The sequence below is a fragment of the Branchiostoma lanceolatum genome, chromosome 4 (assembly GCF_035083965.1).
Source record: "Branchiostoma lanceolatum isolate klBraLanc5 chromosome 4, klBraLanc5.hap2, whole genome shotgun sequence".
Lineage (NCBI taxonomy): Eukaryota > Metazoa > Chordata > Leptocardii > Amphioxiformes > Branchiostomatidae > Branchiostoma > Branchiostoma lanceolatum.
The window spans coordinates 7,809,431-7,825,979 of record NC_089725.1 but is presented as its reverse complement, the minus strand read 5'-3'; the positions used below and the strand labels follow the sequence as shown (position 1 = coordinate 7,825,979).

The 16,549-nt window shown below is 42.5% G+C and overlaps 1 protein-coding gene across 1 annotated transcript in view; it reads left to right on the top strand.

The window, feature by feature from the left end:
• Nucleotides 1-16,549, top strand: part of LOC136434146 (uncharacterized) — a 166,700-nt gene that overhangs the window by 108,768 nt on the left and 41,383 nt on the right. The window contains exons 107-125 of the mRNA XM_066426913.1: nt 208-396; nt 997-1,158; nt 1,919-2,128; nt 2,762-2,941; nt 3,405-3,659; nt 4,898-5,032; nt 5,347-5,571; nt 6,010-6,141; nt 6,839-6,997; nt 7,397-7,519; nt 8,004-8,181; nt 9,101-9,276; nt 10,001-10,192; nt 10,766-10,987; nt 11,455-11,708; nt 13,784-14,004; nt 14,723-14,829; nt 15,476-15,589; nt 15,993-16,139. Of these exons, the coding sequence (XP_066283010.1) occupies nt 208-396; nt 997-1,158; nt 1,919-2,128; nt 2,762-2,941; nt 3,405-3,659; nt 4,898-5,032; nt 5,347-5,571; nt 6,010-6,141; nt 6,839-6,997; nt 7,397-7,519; nt 8,004-8,181; nt 9,101-9,276; nt 10,001-10,192; nt 10,766-10,987; nt 11,455-11,708; nt 13,784-14,004; nt 14,723-14,829; nt 15,476-15,589; nt 15,993-16,139 (3,381 nt within the window). The remainder of the gene's footprint in view (nt 1-207; nt 397-996; nt 1,159-1,918; nt 2,129-2,761; nt 2,942-3,404; nt 3,660-4,897; nt 5,033-5,346; nt 5,572-6,009; nt 6,142-6,838; nt 6,998-7,396; nt 7,520-8,003; nt 8,182-9,100; nt 9,277-10,000; nt 10,193-10,765; nt 10,988-11,454; nt 11,709-13,783; nt 14,005-14,722; nt 14,830-15,475; nt 15,590-15,992; nt 16,140-16,549) is intronic.

The window sequence follows — 16,549 nt, the reverse complement described above, 5'->3', positions numbered from 1 at the left end:
GAATGCACAGAAACAACTGTGTAGTAGATTGGGATAGGACCAAGGTGCTAAGACAGAGAAGACAACAGAATGTACTTGTTGGAATAAGGAGGCTATATCAAACTTTTCACATAGTTAGAAAATGATGTCACAGTGAAGAATCAATGTCCAAGAATCAAACATTGAGAAAAAAACTTATTTATGAAATGTTTTTGCCTCCCCCCCTAGCGGAATGTGCGGCAGGATACTACTGTCCCGAGGGAGTGGGGGTGACAGTGCCTGACCCTGCTGAGTTCCCCTGTACACCCGGACACTACTGTGAGCAGGGCTCGCCTGTACAGACAGCCTGTCCCAACGGAACATTCTCTAACACATCCAGAAACACCCAGCTGTCCAACTGTAGAGCCTGTACTCCAGGTCAGTCATATCACCTACAAGTTATTTTATCTTTATTACATGTATTTGTAAACTCATGGCTAGTTACAAGGGAACACACAGACATGATGCAGAGTTTGAATTGTCTTTATACACAGACATGATAAAAAGTGAAAAGGTACAAAATGTCTAATCTATAGAGCTATTAGATTCTGATGTTTCTGGGGGGATTTCTTTTCTGAAGGCAGTGGCTTATCAATGGTCCCACGATTTATGTTGATAAGTAGGTTTTGTGATTTTAGTAGAAAGGTTAGGGACGTTGTGATGATCATTTCACAATGACTGTTTCTTAAGCTTCATAATGAGGGCATTTACAAAATTAATGAAACGTGTCTTATTTTCCACTGTACAATACTTGCACATATTCTTTATTCTTATACATGTACTGGACCTAATGGCAAGTTTGCAACTATCCCTGTAATGTTCTTTTCTGTAGGGTGTACAGCATACAGTATCATCTCTGGGTATTGCCCAGGGCTCGTTTACACTTGAAAACCGATGGTGAAATGGCAATATTTTATCTGGATGTCTAAGCGTCATCAAAGTTTCAGAAATGATCCTATGTTTGTCCCCCTATGTCAGGCTCCTACTGCAGTGGTGAGGGTCTGGTGGCCCCGTCAGCACCGTGTGCACCTGGGTTCTACTGTCCAGCTGGCCAGGTGACGGACACACCTGCCGAGTACACCTGTCCAGCTGGCTTCTACTGTCCTGAGGGCAGTCCTACACCTGAGATTTGTGACAGAGGTATGGAGCATATAGTGGTCCTCTTCTTGTGACTGTACATGTGTATATTCGTCCTAAGAGTCTTAACAACTTCTTAGAAGCTTTGTAATTCTGAGTGCATCTGTTGCCTTTGTGTTTTATGTTAATGATATTTAAGAGGTAACAATACCCTTGGTTTAAAACAAATCTGATGTGATCAATGTGCCATATATGATTTCAAAACATTTCTTCTCATTCAAACCTACATTGATGACACAAAGCACTTCTAGCTCTGTTTCACTGATGCACAAAATAGATGGATATAGAAGTCTCAACACTCCATTCTGTATTTGCATATATGATTAGCTTAATAGGAGGTTGGCGCACTATGTTATCATTCTGTATTATCATTATTACGGATATCAAGTTTATCTTGTTCTTTTTATGTGCCATTGAAAAAGTTATCAACTGAAGTGCAGTGCCACATTGCTAACGTCTTTGATAGATAAAATGAAAAAAAAAAAAAATCAATGTTCCGTTATTCCATCCCCTTGGTTCTGTTTGAAATCCTGATGTCTTGTTGTAGTAGCCTACCAGTCCATTCAAGAGTACCTACCTACATTGTACCTACCTACCTAGTCCCTTGGCCTCCAGGTCGTTGGGGGGACAAGGTAGCAGTGAAGATGGACATCTGTCTCCAGGCTCGTCTGTACAGTGTCACATTATCCTTGTCTTTATCTAGATGCAAATGGATCAATGGAAAAAAAATATAATGTTTGGTCATTTGTTCTATCTGTTGCAGGAACCTACCAGTCGATCCAAGGCCAGGCCCTGTGCGAGGTGTGTCCATCTGGGTCCTACTGTGATCCACATGAGCTGAACAACGTGACAGGAGTTATCACCCCTGAGCCATGTGTACCCGGGCATTACTGTCCCAACGGCACAGAGTACTCCACCCAGAACAAGTGTCCCGCTGGCACCTACAGTAACAGCTACTCGCTGTCTAGTGCAGGTGAGTTTACTCCAGAGGTCCTGGGTTCAAATCCGGAGTCCCCTGATTTGTCTTGTTGACGTTGTGCCCTTGGGAAAGGCACTTTGTACGACTTCCCCAACTTCACTCCGAGTGAAAATGAGTACCTAGCTTCGGTTAGGGACGTCCCTCAGATAGGACATTAAATGGAGCTCCCGCGTTTGAGGAGAGTCACACCTCGAGCACGTAAAAGAACCCACCACACTTATCAAAAATAGTAGGGGTCCTTCCCAGTGTGAGTGGATCAAATATATCTGTCCAATATATCTGTCCAGATATGCAGCTTGTATTGTTCAGTACAAACCTGGTGTGTTACCTGGTGGTTTACCAGGTATGCAGTACAAACAAACAAACGGGCAATACAGTTGACCCCCCCCCCCATTTTTTGGAGAAGGACTTTATTGCACGACAATTGGAACTGGTACAATGTGTATGGCAACTTGTACATATATGACAGGGGGTCACTATATATGTAGACAGGATTCTTAATACTTGTGTCAATGAGGAGAATCGTCCATATGTACTAACATATGCTATTTATATCTATTGTGAGAAATCTTGGTACAGAAGATGATAGACTTGTATATGAAATGATGTTTTGTGTGGTTCCTCCAGCTGAGTGTGATGCCTGCCCCCCTGGGATGTACTGTCTGGACGCGGGCCTGACGTCCCCCACAGGAAACTGTAGTGCTGGCTTCTACTGCTCCGGACGGGCCAACAACCCAACACCAACGGACGGCACCACAGGAGACATCTGTCCACAGGGGCAGTACTGTCCGGAGGGGTCAGAAATAGGTCAGTTTTTCAGGGAAAATATTGTCAGGAGGGGTCTGAAGTATGTCAGTTTTTCAGGGGCAATATTGGACTTAGTAATACCCAAATTTTCCACTGACCAACTCCTGTCTTTGTCAAGAAATAAGCAATCCACCGCTATTGTCATACAGAATGATAGAATTAGAACATGTTACTCGGTGAGCAGTGGATTTTGAAATTGCAGTAACTGTAGCAGAAAATTCATGGTGCCCACATCTGTTAAGGGATGGTTGTAAGGGCCTGATATGTAAATGTCTTCTTTCACTCCTCTTGCTTATAGGTCATGTTAAGTTTTTTCATACCACATTGACTTGTCTTCTACACATTCAATCATTATCATAAATATAACAAGATAGAAAACTGCAAATTAACTACAAGTTGTTTTTAGTTGTTGTACACTGGAGAATGTCAATTCTCAAATGATCTTGATTTCTCCACATCTCAGGAACGGACTGTCCCGTTGGTCGCTATGGCAACCAGACGGGCCTGCGTGCCTCCACGGACTGCCCGCTGTGCGACCCCGGCTACTACTGTGACCGTCCTGGGCTCACGGCGCCCTACCAGCCCTGCCATGCAGGGTTCTACTGTGCAGTGGGCTCCACCAGTCCCAACCCCATGTTGTGCCCTAGTGGTGCCTACTGCCCAGAGGGAACCCCCGACCCTGTACCCTGTCCTGCTGGCACCTACCAACCCTACATGGGTAAGCTTCAGCTGCCTCATGTAGTTAGCATATGTCAAATTTATCTTAACCCTAGTCCTGCTGAGCCCGACAATTGATGGTTTGCACATGCTTTTTCTGTATTTCTGTATGTATTTCTAGAATGGGTGCGTTGCACCCGCGCAGTTGTTGTAAAGCGAAGTAACTAAAAATGAACAATATCAAACTAGTACCCTTTGTTTCAAAGGTCTCTGGGCACTTCAGTAGTGGTGGTATATTTTTCCTCTGGAAGCCCAGCAGGACAAGGGTTAAATGCTTAAGAATAATTTTCTTTCCCTCAAAATCTTTTTTTTTAAATCTTTTTTCTTTGTTCAAAGTTTTGTCATTCTTCATCATGTCATATCTACATGTAAATGTTCAACTTTAAACTATTTGTCCTAATTCAAATTCAATTTGCATTCTCATTAATAATTTGTGTTCTTGTGGACTTGATTGCCAACCTTTCATTTTATTTTTCTTTAAGAAATATTGCTTGCTAATGACTATAACCTATAAGTTTTTTCTGATCACATTTACTTGCAATTAATTAATTGCTAGACTCAGTTCAACATCTAAGGTTCAACTTTGCACCAACTTTAACATAATGGTACTATCTGTAATTATATATGATACATGTATATACTCATGTAGTTGTATATACAGCAAGAATCATTGAAGATGTTCTGCAAGAATCATTGAAGATGTTCTACATATTAAGCACATTGTCTAATGACTTCTCTTTCTCTCTGTTTTGTTCCTTGTACTTATGGACATTGGCTGCTGCAGCTCCAGGTTTGAATTTAAGACATAATTATAAATGGTTTTGTACACAAAAGGTGTCGTAAGCACAGTAGTCACGGTGGAGGAACCAAGGGAAGAAACCTGATGGTGTACTTGTGCCTGTTGTATTGTGTCAGTCTGTCATAGGGCAAGTCAATGTTGTGAGACTTGTACCTGTTACATACTGTCTGTGGCTGCATGTGTTGTGTTGTGTTTTGTCGGTGTTGTGTTGTTTGTTTTCTTCTGGTGTAGTAAACAAACAAGATGGTGTTGCATGTTGTAAAGGCCGCAGAAGGATAATGTAGACACTCAATATCATGGTGTATAAGTGGTTTAAACTCCCATTCCTCCTGATGGGTAAGGGCATCATTCAAGTCTCACAAACATGCAAATGAGGCACCTCTCACGAACATGCAAATGAACACCTCTCACATGGTTATTAACATCATTACTTTCTGCAGGTAAAACCAACAGCAGCTCCTGTGTGGAGTGTACACCTGGACACTACTGCCAGGATGGAGGCCAGCCCAACGTGACTGGAGAATGTCTGCCTGGGTTCTACTGTATCCGAGGGGCCAGCGTGCAGAATCCAATGGGTACAAAAATATCTTCTATTTTTTTCATCAGCACTAGTTGTGGAGGGAGCAATGCTTTGCCAAAAGAATTGTTTGTAATATCCTTTGATCATGAATATCAGCAATGGAAGTGAAGTGTCATACAAAACTGCCACATGCTAAAAGTTTTCATTCAAATTTGAGAGCGTGATTTGTCCATGATACCTGTTGAATGACGTTTTAGACAAGGTTTATTTGGGCTTATGAAAATCTCAAATTGTTTCTAAAATCTGTTGCCAATAATTGTATTTATCATAACTAGTTTAAAGTATTTACTTGCAAATGATTTTCCACAGATGGCACAACAGGAGACATCTGTCCAAGAGGTTTCTATTGCCCGGCACAAAGTTACTGGCCCGTTCCGTGTGCCAATGGAACTTACGCCAACGACACTGGAGCGTCGGAGTGTATGGTGTGCCCAGCTGGGTACTACTGCTCCGGAGGCTCTACGGCCGTCAGCTGTATCCAGGGCTTCTACTGTCCACCAGGGACGGGCACTGACCTTCAACCTTGTCCAGCTGGTCAGTAACATTCTGTACTTCGTAGTTGTTGATGCTCTGATAATAATTTGCAATGGGCTATATACTAGTATGCGAATGCCAACTGAATTCAGGCTATTGCAGGATGTAGTAGTCTGCAATGTGGTATGATACATTTGTAAATAAAGTTCAAAGTTGTTGAAGAAATATTTGCTCAATGTTTAAAAATAGACAGTAGAATTGCAGGACAGTTCATCAAGGAAGACTTTATGATTGTGTGATCATTTCCACATAGTTATGATTTTCATTGGGATTAAAAGGGATGAGTAGCATATCATTAAAAAAAACTGTGATGGTTTCTTAGCCAATAGATAGTCAAAATGTTTATTTTTAGGCAAAGTTCCATGTATCCACTTCTCTGTCAGCTTTCTAAGAGTGTTTTAGTGAAATATCTAATTAGAAAGTCTATGTCTGATGCAGGAACTTTTGGTGCCCGTACTAACCTGGAGACAGAGTCGGACTGCACACCCTGCTCTGGTGGCAAGTTCTGTGACACGGACGGTTTAGATGACACTGCTGGAGACTGTGACCCTGGATACTATTGCACCAGTGGTGAGTGGAGAATAGCAGCACAATTGTCAGTTGTATGAACACTGTCTAAGGTGCTGAAAATTTGGTTGCGCTGTACCTTTTCCGTAGACTTAGTAACTTCTCTGTTAATGTTATGTAAACAGTTAACCATGTCTTCCTATCATGTGTGCATAGAGGAACAGCAGCACAGACATCTGGTCTGTGTAGTTGTCTGGGTTTTTTTGTCAGTTCTATGAATCCTGTCTAAGGTCCTGAAATGTTGGCTGCTGTGTACTTCAGTAGACTTTATTACATCTCTCTGAATGTTGTGTAAGCAGTGTCTTATTTCATCATATCACAAGTGTACAAAGTCTGTAGGTTACTCACAGACATCTATTGTCAGTTGTATGAATCCTGTCCAGAGTGCTGAACTGTTAGCTGCTGTATAACATCTCAGCAGACTTGATAAAGTCTCTCTTTATAAGTGTGATAACTTTCTTATTTCATCATAACACAGGTGTGTGGATTCTGTGCAGCAGTAGGTTACTCACAGACATCTGTTGTCAGTTGTATGAATGTTGTCTAAGGTTCTGAACTGTTAGCTGCTGTACACCATCTCAGTAGACTTGATAAAATCTCTATTGATAATTTTGTTAACTGTCTTATTTCATCATATCACAGGTGTGTAGACTCTGCACAGCTGTAGGTTACTCACTATGCTTTTGATTATCCCTTGCAGGTGTGAATGTGTCCAGGCCAGAAGGCATGAACACTGGAGTTGGTGGGAGGTGTCCACCTGGTCACTACTGCCCCCTGGCATCAGCCACTCCCAAGGAGTGTGCAGCAGGCACCTACGCCAGTCAGGGAGGTCTGGCTGTGTGTGACCCATGCCCACCTGGTACGTGGAAATCAAGAATTGTCTGATTATTTTGAGTACTTTTTTTTCCATTTTGGCTTTTGATGTTAATATTAAACACTGAGAGGATCTTGAAAATGACCAATTCAAATAGAGATGCACGCTCTTCAGGCAATTGAAATATGAGAAAGTTTGAGAAAAAAAGGATCCGTAGACAAGAACTTTGTAACTCAGACAGTCTTTGCAGTTCAAACATCCTACAGATGTGTCTTATATTGCAAAGACTGCCAATTCTCATTTAGGACTATTTAGCCATAGCTGATGCTGTAGGAGTGATGGAATTTGGGAGTTTACCATGGTCAGTATTGACCGATGGTGGCTATATAGTCTAGCTTTTGTTTCTAAAACCCTTGGCACATCATGGCTTTGTTTCCTCTACAGGTTTCTACTGTGTAAACCAGACAGTCACGCCTGTCGAGTGTCCTCCTGGTCACTACTGCCCAGAGGGGACAGAGTTTGACCAGCAGTATCCATGTCCAGCTGGAACTTACAATAACAAGACAGGTATATGTAGATGTTTGGTGTACAATCAATTAGGCATATGGTGGAAATATACTAGCAGTTTTGTCTATTTGCTAGCTGAAAAGTTGTAAACAAAGAGTGTATATCTTACCTGAGTTTTTCATTTACAAACCAAAATTTTCATACACAAAGCAAAATTTGACGGCAATGTGTTGGCCGGTGGCACAGTATTGGCATAACAGTTTGGGTGTTAGGCCCAGAAGTCAGACGTCCTGGGTTTGAATCCCCTGACATGCCATTGATGCTGTGTCCTTAGGAAAGTCATGTCACAAGACTTTCCTCACTCCACCAAGGTGTAAGAATGGGTATCTGACTTCAGTTGGGGAGGTAAAAGGCGGTGGAAGGAGAGGGATGGGCTCTGCCTTCCAATACCTTGCCCTAGACACAGTGGATAACATCTCACAGCCCCTACAGCCTTTTAAGGCAATTGGACTATCTTTACCTTTACTTTTTTTTTTAACCTCAGGCCAGCACAACGTTTCTGACTGCCCGTCCTGCCCCCCTGGGATGTTCTGTGAGGGGCTGGGGCTGGTGCAGCCCTCGGGGTGGTGTGACGAGGGCTTCTACTGCAGCGGCGCCTCCAGCAGTCACCGGCCGTTTGACGTGGGAGTGACAACTACGCTGTCTCCCACTGCAGCACCAATGTACGCTTTCATACAAACTGATTATGGACTACATACTGTACTTCTTGTTTCTTTCACTGTAACTTTATGTTCACTGTTTTCACTGTCACCTCGGTGAACTTATCATCACCGTGAAAAATCTGTTGTAATTGTTCATGATTCTTTCACTTGCCGCCACCATGAAGTTAAAGTTCAGTGAAAATGTCCATTTTCCTTACAGTTACACCGTGAAATTTTGCTACTCTGAAGATAAAGTGAATTACAGCATTCAACTGTAAAATAACGTTCGACTATTTGTAGTGAAGCTTGATTGAAGGTAGTTTTTTTTACACAGTAAAACACAGGTATACATGTAACTATTTGACACAGTTTCAGTATCTGTGGTCAACTTTGTGCCAGATGGTTTACTGAGTACATATTCAACACTGAAATAACATTCACTTGGATGTCAACATGGATATAAGAACTTCACACAGGTTCAGTATCTGTGGTAAACTTTCCAACAGCTTATGGTCATATTCCCAACATTTAATATTAACCTTCTCCAGGGTTGGGCAGCAGGGAGAAGGTTAAAACACCCGATATGTACATTGAATCTTGGATAGAACCTGCTTCAAATTCAATACAAGGAAAACCATGTAAAGGAAAGGAAAGTGATCTTGATCCAGTTTAGCTGAGAAAAGATAACGCTATGTACAGTGTTTACAGTTTCATTGTATCGGGGAAATTCCCCCTAGCTCTTTTCCACAAGTACAATGAACAGTGGACTACGGCTTAATGTCCCGTCCTTAGGACTGCGACCCTTTCCGGTAGCGTGCGTGTCGGATGAGCAACACAGCCGGAATCGAACTTGCGGCTTCTAGTTCCAAAGGCAAGATTGCTAACCACTGGACTACGCATGCTACCATATGTGTAAAAAATCTGTCTACTCTCCTTTCAGTACGAACTACGGTAACGACACGTGCCACCCCCTGTATGACTGTGTGTGCCCGGACAATGCCATGACAACAGGAGGTCTGTGTGGACCAGGGTATTACTGTCCGTATGGGTCACCAACAGCCATGCCTTGTGATGGAGGAATGTACTGTGAAACCCCTGGTCTTACAACTCCTACAGGTACAACAACTCTTAAAAACTTTTAAACTCTTCTACTCTTACTCCTGTAATATAACCAGCTGCTGTCGTGCCGCGTGCCTGCAAAGCTGGTGTGTTACACCTAATGGCAGTTATACCGGCTATGTAGATACAGATACTTTCTGCAGGAGTGGAATTTACAGAGAAAGTTACCTTTCTAAAGTATGATACCCACACTATTCAATTAACATGGAGTCAGAGCTGTCTCTAGCTTTGAATTTTTTTCCCTCCCACTCTTTGTTTGGGAGCCGATGTTTTGTATTTTCATTGCTAAATTCATCATTTTAAGCTTGCAAACTTTGCATTTTCATCAATTTCATGTCATAAACCATCCTCACCACTGTCTTATACGTTCAAATGGAGTCCAGTATGGATTGTATATGGACAAATTGAAGACTTTAAAATGACCTTAATAGTTGACTGTGATGTGCTGAAGACTTTAGACAGATTATCAGCAAAAGTCTATTATTATCTATTTATCTATTAATATTTATTTTTTAAAGTCTGTCTTGTAGCTAAATTCGTTTCTCACAAATGTTTAATATATGACATTCAAACATAGTCTGGTACGAATGTTGAATGGACACATTCAAAAACTTCAAAATCTGTGAATGTTCCAAAATGATGCCCAAATGTTGATTGTCGTCAATTTTTACAGATCATTGCAAAAGTCTAACTTGTAGCAATTTTGAACTTCTTTCCCCAGGTCCTTGCCATGCAGGGTTTTACTGTAACCACACAAGTGACCGTCCTGACCAGCACGTCTGCCCAGCAGGCCACTACTGTCCCACCAACACCTCTGTGCCAGTCGCCTGTCCTGCTGGCACCTACAGTCGCACCACTGGCAACAACGAGCTGTCTGACTGTCTCAACTGCACTGCTGGCTTCTACTGTGAAGGTATGGTCTTTTAGTTTAACTTGCTGGAACAACTACAATCAGAGCTACTGTTGAAGAGCTAATGAAATGTTACTCTTTGTCTTATTTCTGGAAGGCTATTGTCCACAACCCTCTCTCATTTGCTTGATATTTGACAAATTTTAGATTTTTATGGAACGCCTCAGTGTACGTAGGCTTGGTTTTCGATGTGTCTGGATGTTATGCTCTTGTGTGTTTGTAGTTAGTGTCATGTAGTGAGTGAGAAGATGGTATTACTGCAAAGGTCAGACTTGCAGCAGTTACAGGAAGTAGAGTTCAGAGGTGGTTCAGAACTAGTTGTTAATTAGACATAACAGACAGTCCAGGTCACAGGGTCAACAGAAGAGGCTATAAATTCACGGGGAGGAATATTTTTGGTTGTCTGTGTTTATGCAGTTACATATTTTTGGCGACGCCTCAGGGGTAAGCCTAACAGTATATATATATATTTGTATGCCCAATTTGCAAGAATTCCCAGAATTACTTATTTCTGGAATTCGTCTGCGCATGCATATTTTTGAGTTCTTTGGGAATGACAGATATCTCCTTTCTCAGGTGATGGCAACGCTGATGTGGACGGCCCTTGTGGCGAAGGCTACTACTGTCCGGCAGGGCAGGCCACCGCCACACCCCCTGCCTTCCTGTGCCCCAGGGGACACTTCTGTCAGCTGGGTTTCCCCGAGCCAGTCCTGTGCCCCAACGGCACGTACCAGGCCCAGCAGGGGCAGAGCGACTGTGATGAGTGTCCAGCTGGGTACTACTGTGACCCTAACAATGGTCAGTGTCCTTAAGTCATCAAAAATATCTGAAGTCTTATTATCTTTATTATCTAGACAATACAAGCAAAATATTGAATGCTTTTTGTTTATTTCTGTTACACATGCAGCGTCATTTCCTTACTACCCTAAGGCTTGTAAAGCTCGACATGTTTCCTGAAATATGAAATTTTCGATTGAGCGAAGCCCTTCTTACTTTTCTACTGGACGACAGAAACAAACTTCTACATCCTTCAGCACGAAAAGAAGTGCATTCGATTTTAATGGTGAAGGGAAAAAAGACTGCAAACTAAGTGCAAAGTGTTTGTCTTAGTTTGAAAGCTTGTGTATGTTGGTAGAAATCATTCTGAAGCAAATTAAGATAAAACTGTAATTTCCAACGAAAAAATTGTACCAAATTTTTTACTGTCCAGATCCTAGGAATGAGTCAGTGAGTCTGACTGAAGTTGAATTGTTCTGTTGTTTCAGGAGAGGCCGTCGTGACACCTGACCCTTGCCCTCAGGGGTACTACTGCCCACCCGGCACCGCCCTCGCCACCGCATTCCCCTGCCCCCCGGGGACGTACGGAGCGGCCATGAACCTAACCCAGGAGTCCGACTGTACTGAGTGCACTGCTGGGTTCTACTGTGAAACCCCTGGACTCAGTATGCCGACTGCAGAGTGCTATGCTGGGTATTACTGCACAGGGGGCGCCTCCAGTCCAACACCACTCAACGATGGGGTATGTCGTCAAACCATATTATACAAAGAGAATGAAAACTTGACTTATATTTATCATAGGTGTGTTTAGTTCAAGGTTGGCTGGTAGTTGACCACTGTCATTGAAATTGACATTGTAGTTCATTACATTGATGTGTTTTCACAGTTTTTCTGCCACCCTCCTCTAGCAGGGTTGAATAACTTGGCAACAAAGCCTCCAGAATTGACCCTGCTCTTTTTGCCCAAGGTTTTAGGTTTTGGTGACGTTACCAACAGTTGCTCATAATTTATTAATGAGCTAGCCTTATTTGGCACAAATACCCGTTAGTTGCTCATAAATGATTAATGAGTTAGCCTTATCTGGCACAAACAGCCGTAATTTTGTTCTGAACCAAAAGTATCGATGTAAGACGTAATCTGATTGGCTGATAGAAACCTTTGCGGTTTTCCACAAGATGAATGTGTGCCAATCCTCTGACTGGCTGAAAACTGTTTAGTGGTGACATCACCAAAACCTAAAACCTCGGGCTGAAAGAGCAGGGTCGATTCTGGAGGCTTTGTTGCCGAGCGATTCAACCCTGCTGGAGCGGTCCCCCGAAAGTGCGAAATGGAACGAAATGGAACGAAATGGAACGAAATGGAACGAAATGGAACGAAATATTTATGTAACATTATGAAATGAAATACCAGTAGATAGCGAAATATAAGGAACGTTGTAACATTCACAGTAGACGGGAACAGGAAGCGAATATAACGTTATTTATTTCTTGAATCTATTTGATAATATTAAATACAACGTTTTTTGCCGCGTTTGTGTGGCTAGATTCTTCCCTGAAAATGGGAGCGCCTCGTGCAAAGCGCTCAGCCACTCTTCCTTGATTTTACTGCAAATGAACTACTGCAAATAGCAGGGAAAACCAGCAAACGGAACTGAGTACCGAAGTAAGGACTAGATTATACAGAAGTTGGTGGTAACATTGCAACTCGTAATTCACCAAGTGGGCATGAGGCAATTCACAAACGTAATTTCATTATTTAAACAGCGTGTTTGCGTGTTGTGTGAACTGTGAAATACATGTTCTGCTCGTTCACACCCTCACTTTGTTTTGTCGTGAACAAGGAAGCAGAAATGTCTCCAGAGGTAGTTCTCAGCCCACGTCCGTGGTTGAATGGAGTGTGAAATTTTACATTGGTGACGCAGCGCAGAGCTGCATTTGCATATCATTAGAGGAGGAGTCCATTCTCCGACAGCCGACCAGCCGAACAATTGGTTGTATAAAAATCGTTGTTGCGGAGATATGCATATGCTACGTACTAGTTATGGACTAAACCGTATGTAAATAAAACTTGGAAGTCGGAGTTTGATTCAACCTGTCGGTAGCACGCCCACGTGCACAGTTCCGATGCGCTGGCAACATTGGCGGTTCATTTGCATGCGGGGCTCCATTTGCAACACGCAAACACACTGTATAAATAATAAAATTACGCTTGCCTCATGCCCTCTTGTTGAATTACGAGATGCAATGTTACCACCAACTTCTGTATAATCTAGTCCTTACTTCGATACTCAGTTCCGTTTGCTTGTTTTCCCTGCTATTTTCAGCAGTTCATTTCCAGATCGTTGGTAAACACAAAGGAAGAGCGGTGGACAACTTTTCACGCGGCGCTCCCATTTTCAGGGAAGAATCTAGCCACACAAACGCGGCAAAAACGTTGTATTTAATATTATCAAACAGATTCAGGAAATAAAACATGTTATATAATGTATTTGCTCCCTGTTCCCGTCTACTGTGAATGTTACAACGTTCCTTATATTTCTCTATCTACTGGTATTTCATTTCATAATGTTATATATGTTTTAGTTCGTTCCATTTCGCTCCATTTCGTTCCATTTCGTTCCATTTCGTTCCATTTTGTTCCATTTCGTTCCATTTCGTTCCATTTCGCACTTTCGGTGGACCCTGCTGGAGGAGGGAGTTTTTCTGCTACTGAAACAGCAGGGAAACTTGCTGCCCTATGTGCCACCAGGCACTGCAAGGGTCTGACCAAACTGAACGAACAAAGCAGCACTCATGCCCAAACTGTCCTTTTCTCCAGGTGGATTCCAGCAACAACGTGACGTTCACAGGTAACGACGAGTGTCCGATAGGACATTTCTGCCCCAACGGGACGTCCTACCCCCAGGACTGTCCTGCCGGCACCTTCTCCAACAACAAGGGGGTGACTGAGGAGGACGGCTGTGAGCCTTGTGAGCGAGGCCGGTACTGCAGCCAGCTGGGCTTCGTCAACATCGACGCTGCACCTCCTTGTGATGAAGGGTAACTTTTAGAAATCATATTTTCTAGAGCCTTTAAAGTGTTTATGCAATAATATCTGAAGTGCGTCTATTTTGTGCAAGTATGATATCAAACAATATTATTATGGTTTATGTAATTTCAGGAAATTGTTAATTTTGATGTCATTGGTGTTTTATACACTTTAAAGGAGAAAAGAGTTTGGAAGGACAGAAATACACCTAACACTTTCCAACCATAGATTATTGATAGCCTCTAAACCCACCACCCTAGTATGGTATTTTTGTAGAAGTTCTAGTTTTATTGACCCCCACTGTATGCATAATTCTAACAATGATTACTACCCACCTCCTACAGAAAAATTACCCTTCTGCTTTGGGCTAGCATGTAATGCCTTTTAAACAGTCCTTCTTGCGTGTGTTACACATTTTTTTGGTCAAAAATGTAACCTTAAGGATCAGTCTTCTATCAGATTTATAGCACTGTGAATTTTTCTTAGTCTTGAAAATAAAGCCATTTGTCAAATTTTTAAGCTAGACTGATGCGCAGTGCAGAAGAAAAGTGGATCCACAGAAAAGAACTTTGCAACAGAATCATATCATCTTACAGATGTGGTTTTTGTGTTGCAAGAGACTGTCATTCTCGTATAGAACTGTTCAGCCATAGCAGATGTGATAGGGCTGATTACAATTAGGATTTTACTGCATTCAACATTGAGCGTATTATGATGACAATGTTGCAGATTTGTGTGCACTGGAGGCAGTACAACACCCCGGCCTACAGACCCAGCCATGGGATATATCTGCCCTCCCGGCTTCTACTGCCCTGCAGGGACTCTCTATGAGCTTGGTGAGGGGCAATTTTTCTCAATTACTGTAAATGCAGAAATGTTTGCGGTGGTTTTCTGTCTGCGGTTTTCGCAGTGAACCCTTTACTGCAAACCTAAAACAACCGCAAAAGCCGTTCCATTGTGTGACTGTAGCGTTACTATTGTTTCAATCACAAACTCAGAACCACCGCGAAAACTCCATTTCTCCCTACCACGAAATTAAATCGCCGCAAACATTGCTGCATTTACATTACAGTACCTAAAAAAAAGTTTAAAATTATAAATTATGCAAGTCGCATACAATGTACTTGTAAGTTCCGTTTAGGAATTCTCTGAACATTAATACCATCACATGTATTTTGCTGAAATTTGTTTCCTTATTTCAAGTAAGTAGAAGTTGTAAATGGAGGAACAAAGCACACATTTGAAAGGACAAGTTTGTTGGAAACATGTGCTGCGCTAGGTGCGACCAAAACATTTTTAGTGCCCGCCTGCAAATGCGTGAGTCAATCAGCTACTGTTGCATGTAGTGAAAAGAGTGGTTGACGTCCATGTTTCATCAATATGCCTGCCCAACAAGTTAGGAAAAAAACAGTCTCGTTAAAACCGTTGTGTAAATGTTACAGTAGTAACAAATTTTTGATTGACATGGTTCTCGTTCTCCAGGCTGTGAATTTGGAAGCTACAACCCCAACCCAGGACAGGCCAACTGTACGGTGTGTCCCGTTGGGTACATGTGTGACCAGGTCAACATGACTGCACCGGAGCCATGCAAGTCAGGTCAGACCCAATCTCTTACCACTGCACTGCACTCTGCCTCTGTGTGTGTGTGTGTGTGTGTGTGTGTGTGTGTGTGTGTGTGTGTGTGTGTGTGTGTGTGTGTGTGTGTGTGTGTGTGTGTGTGTGTGTGTGTGTGTGTGTACCTATAGTCTTATTGTGTCTCTGTCATGTCTTAACTCAGTACAAATTCACATCTTTTCATGTTGCGCTACACGTCTTTTCATGTTGTGCTACACAGCTGATTGGGTGTTAGTGTGTTAAGGTGCATGCTGCCTGTCTACCAGACATACTGTATTTTAGTTCTGACACGGTCCTTTGTTGTCAGCTTCAGTGTTTTTAGCCTTAGCCTTAGATAGTTACTTGTTGAAATCAATGATGTTAATAAGCTATGATTCACATGTAGGACACTACTGTCCCGAGGGTGTGCCCTCCCCGGTGCCCTGTCCAGAGGGCACGTACAACAACAAGACCGGCCTGCGGGAAGAGAGTGAGTGTGACGACTGCTTGGCTGGTTCTTACTGTGCTGGTCCTGGCAACTCCTTCCCTACAGGTGAGTCAGATACTGCAGTCTGTACTGATGTTTCGTCGATGAAGGTTAGACATCCAGGTAATACGATATGCCAAATAACATTTACTCAAGCAACTGGATATGATTTCTCTTTATTTGCATATCAATTCATAGTTTGTGGTTCAAACCTACTCTTCGGACAGGGTAGCCCCATTTTACGTCCCTTCCGAAAGACGGGTGCAGCCCCAACTGAGATACCCTTCCCAGGATTGAACTGGGGTCTCACAGTTACCAACTGCACAGTCATGTAATTGGAACCAAGACCTTAACTGTGAGGCTGTTACCATGGAGTTGAGCCATAATGACATCCCTCTATACTGATTCAGAATGAAATTAATGCTACAATCAGATAACAGCCTGTAGCCGCTAACTGTTGGTCACTGTTAGTTAGG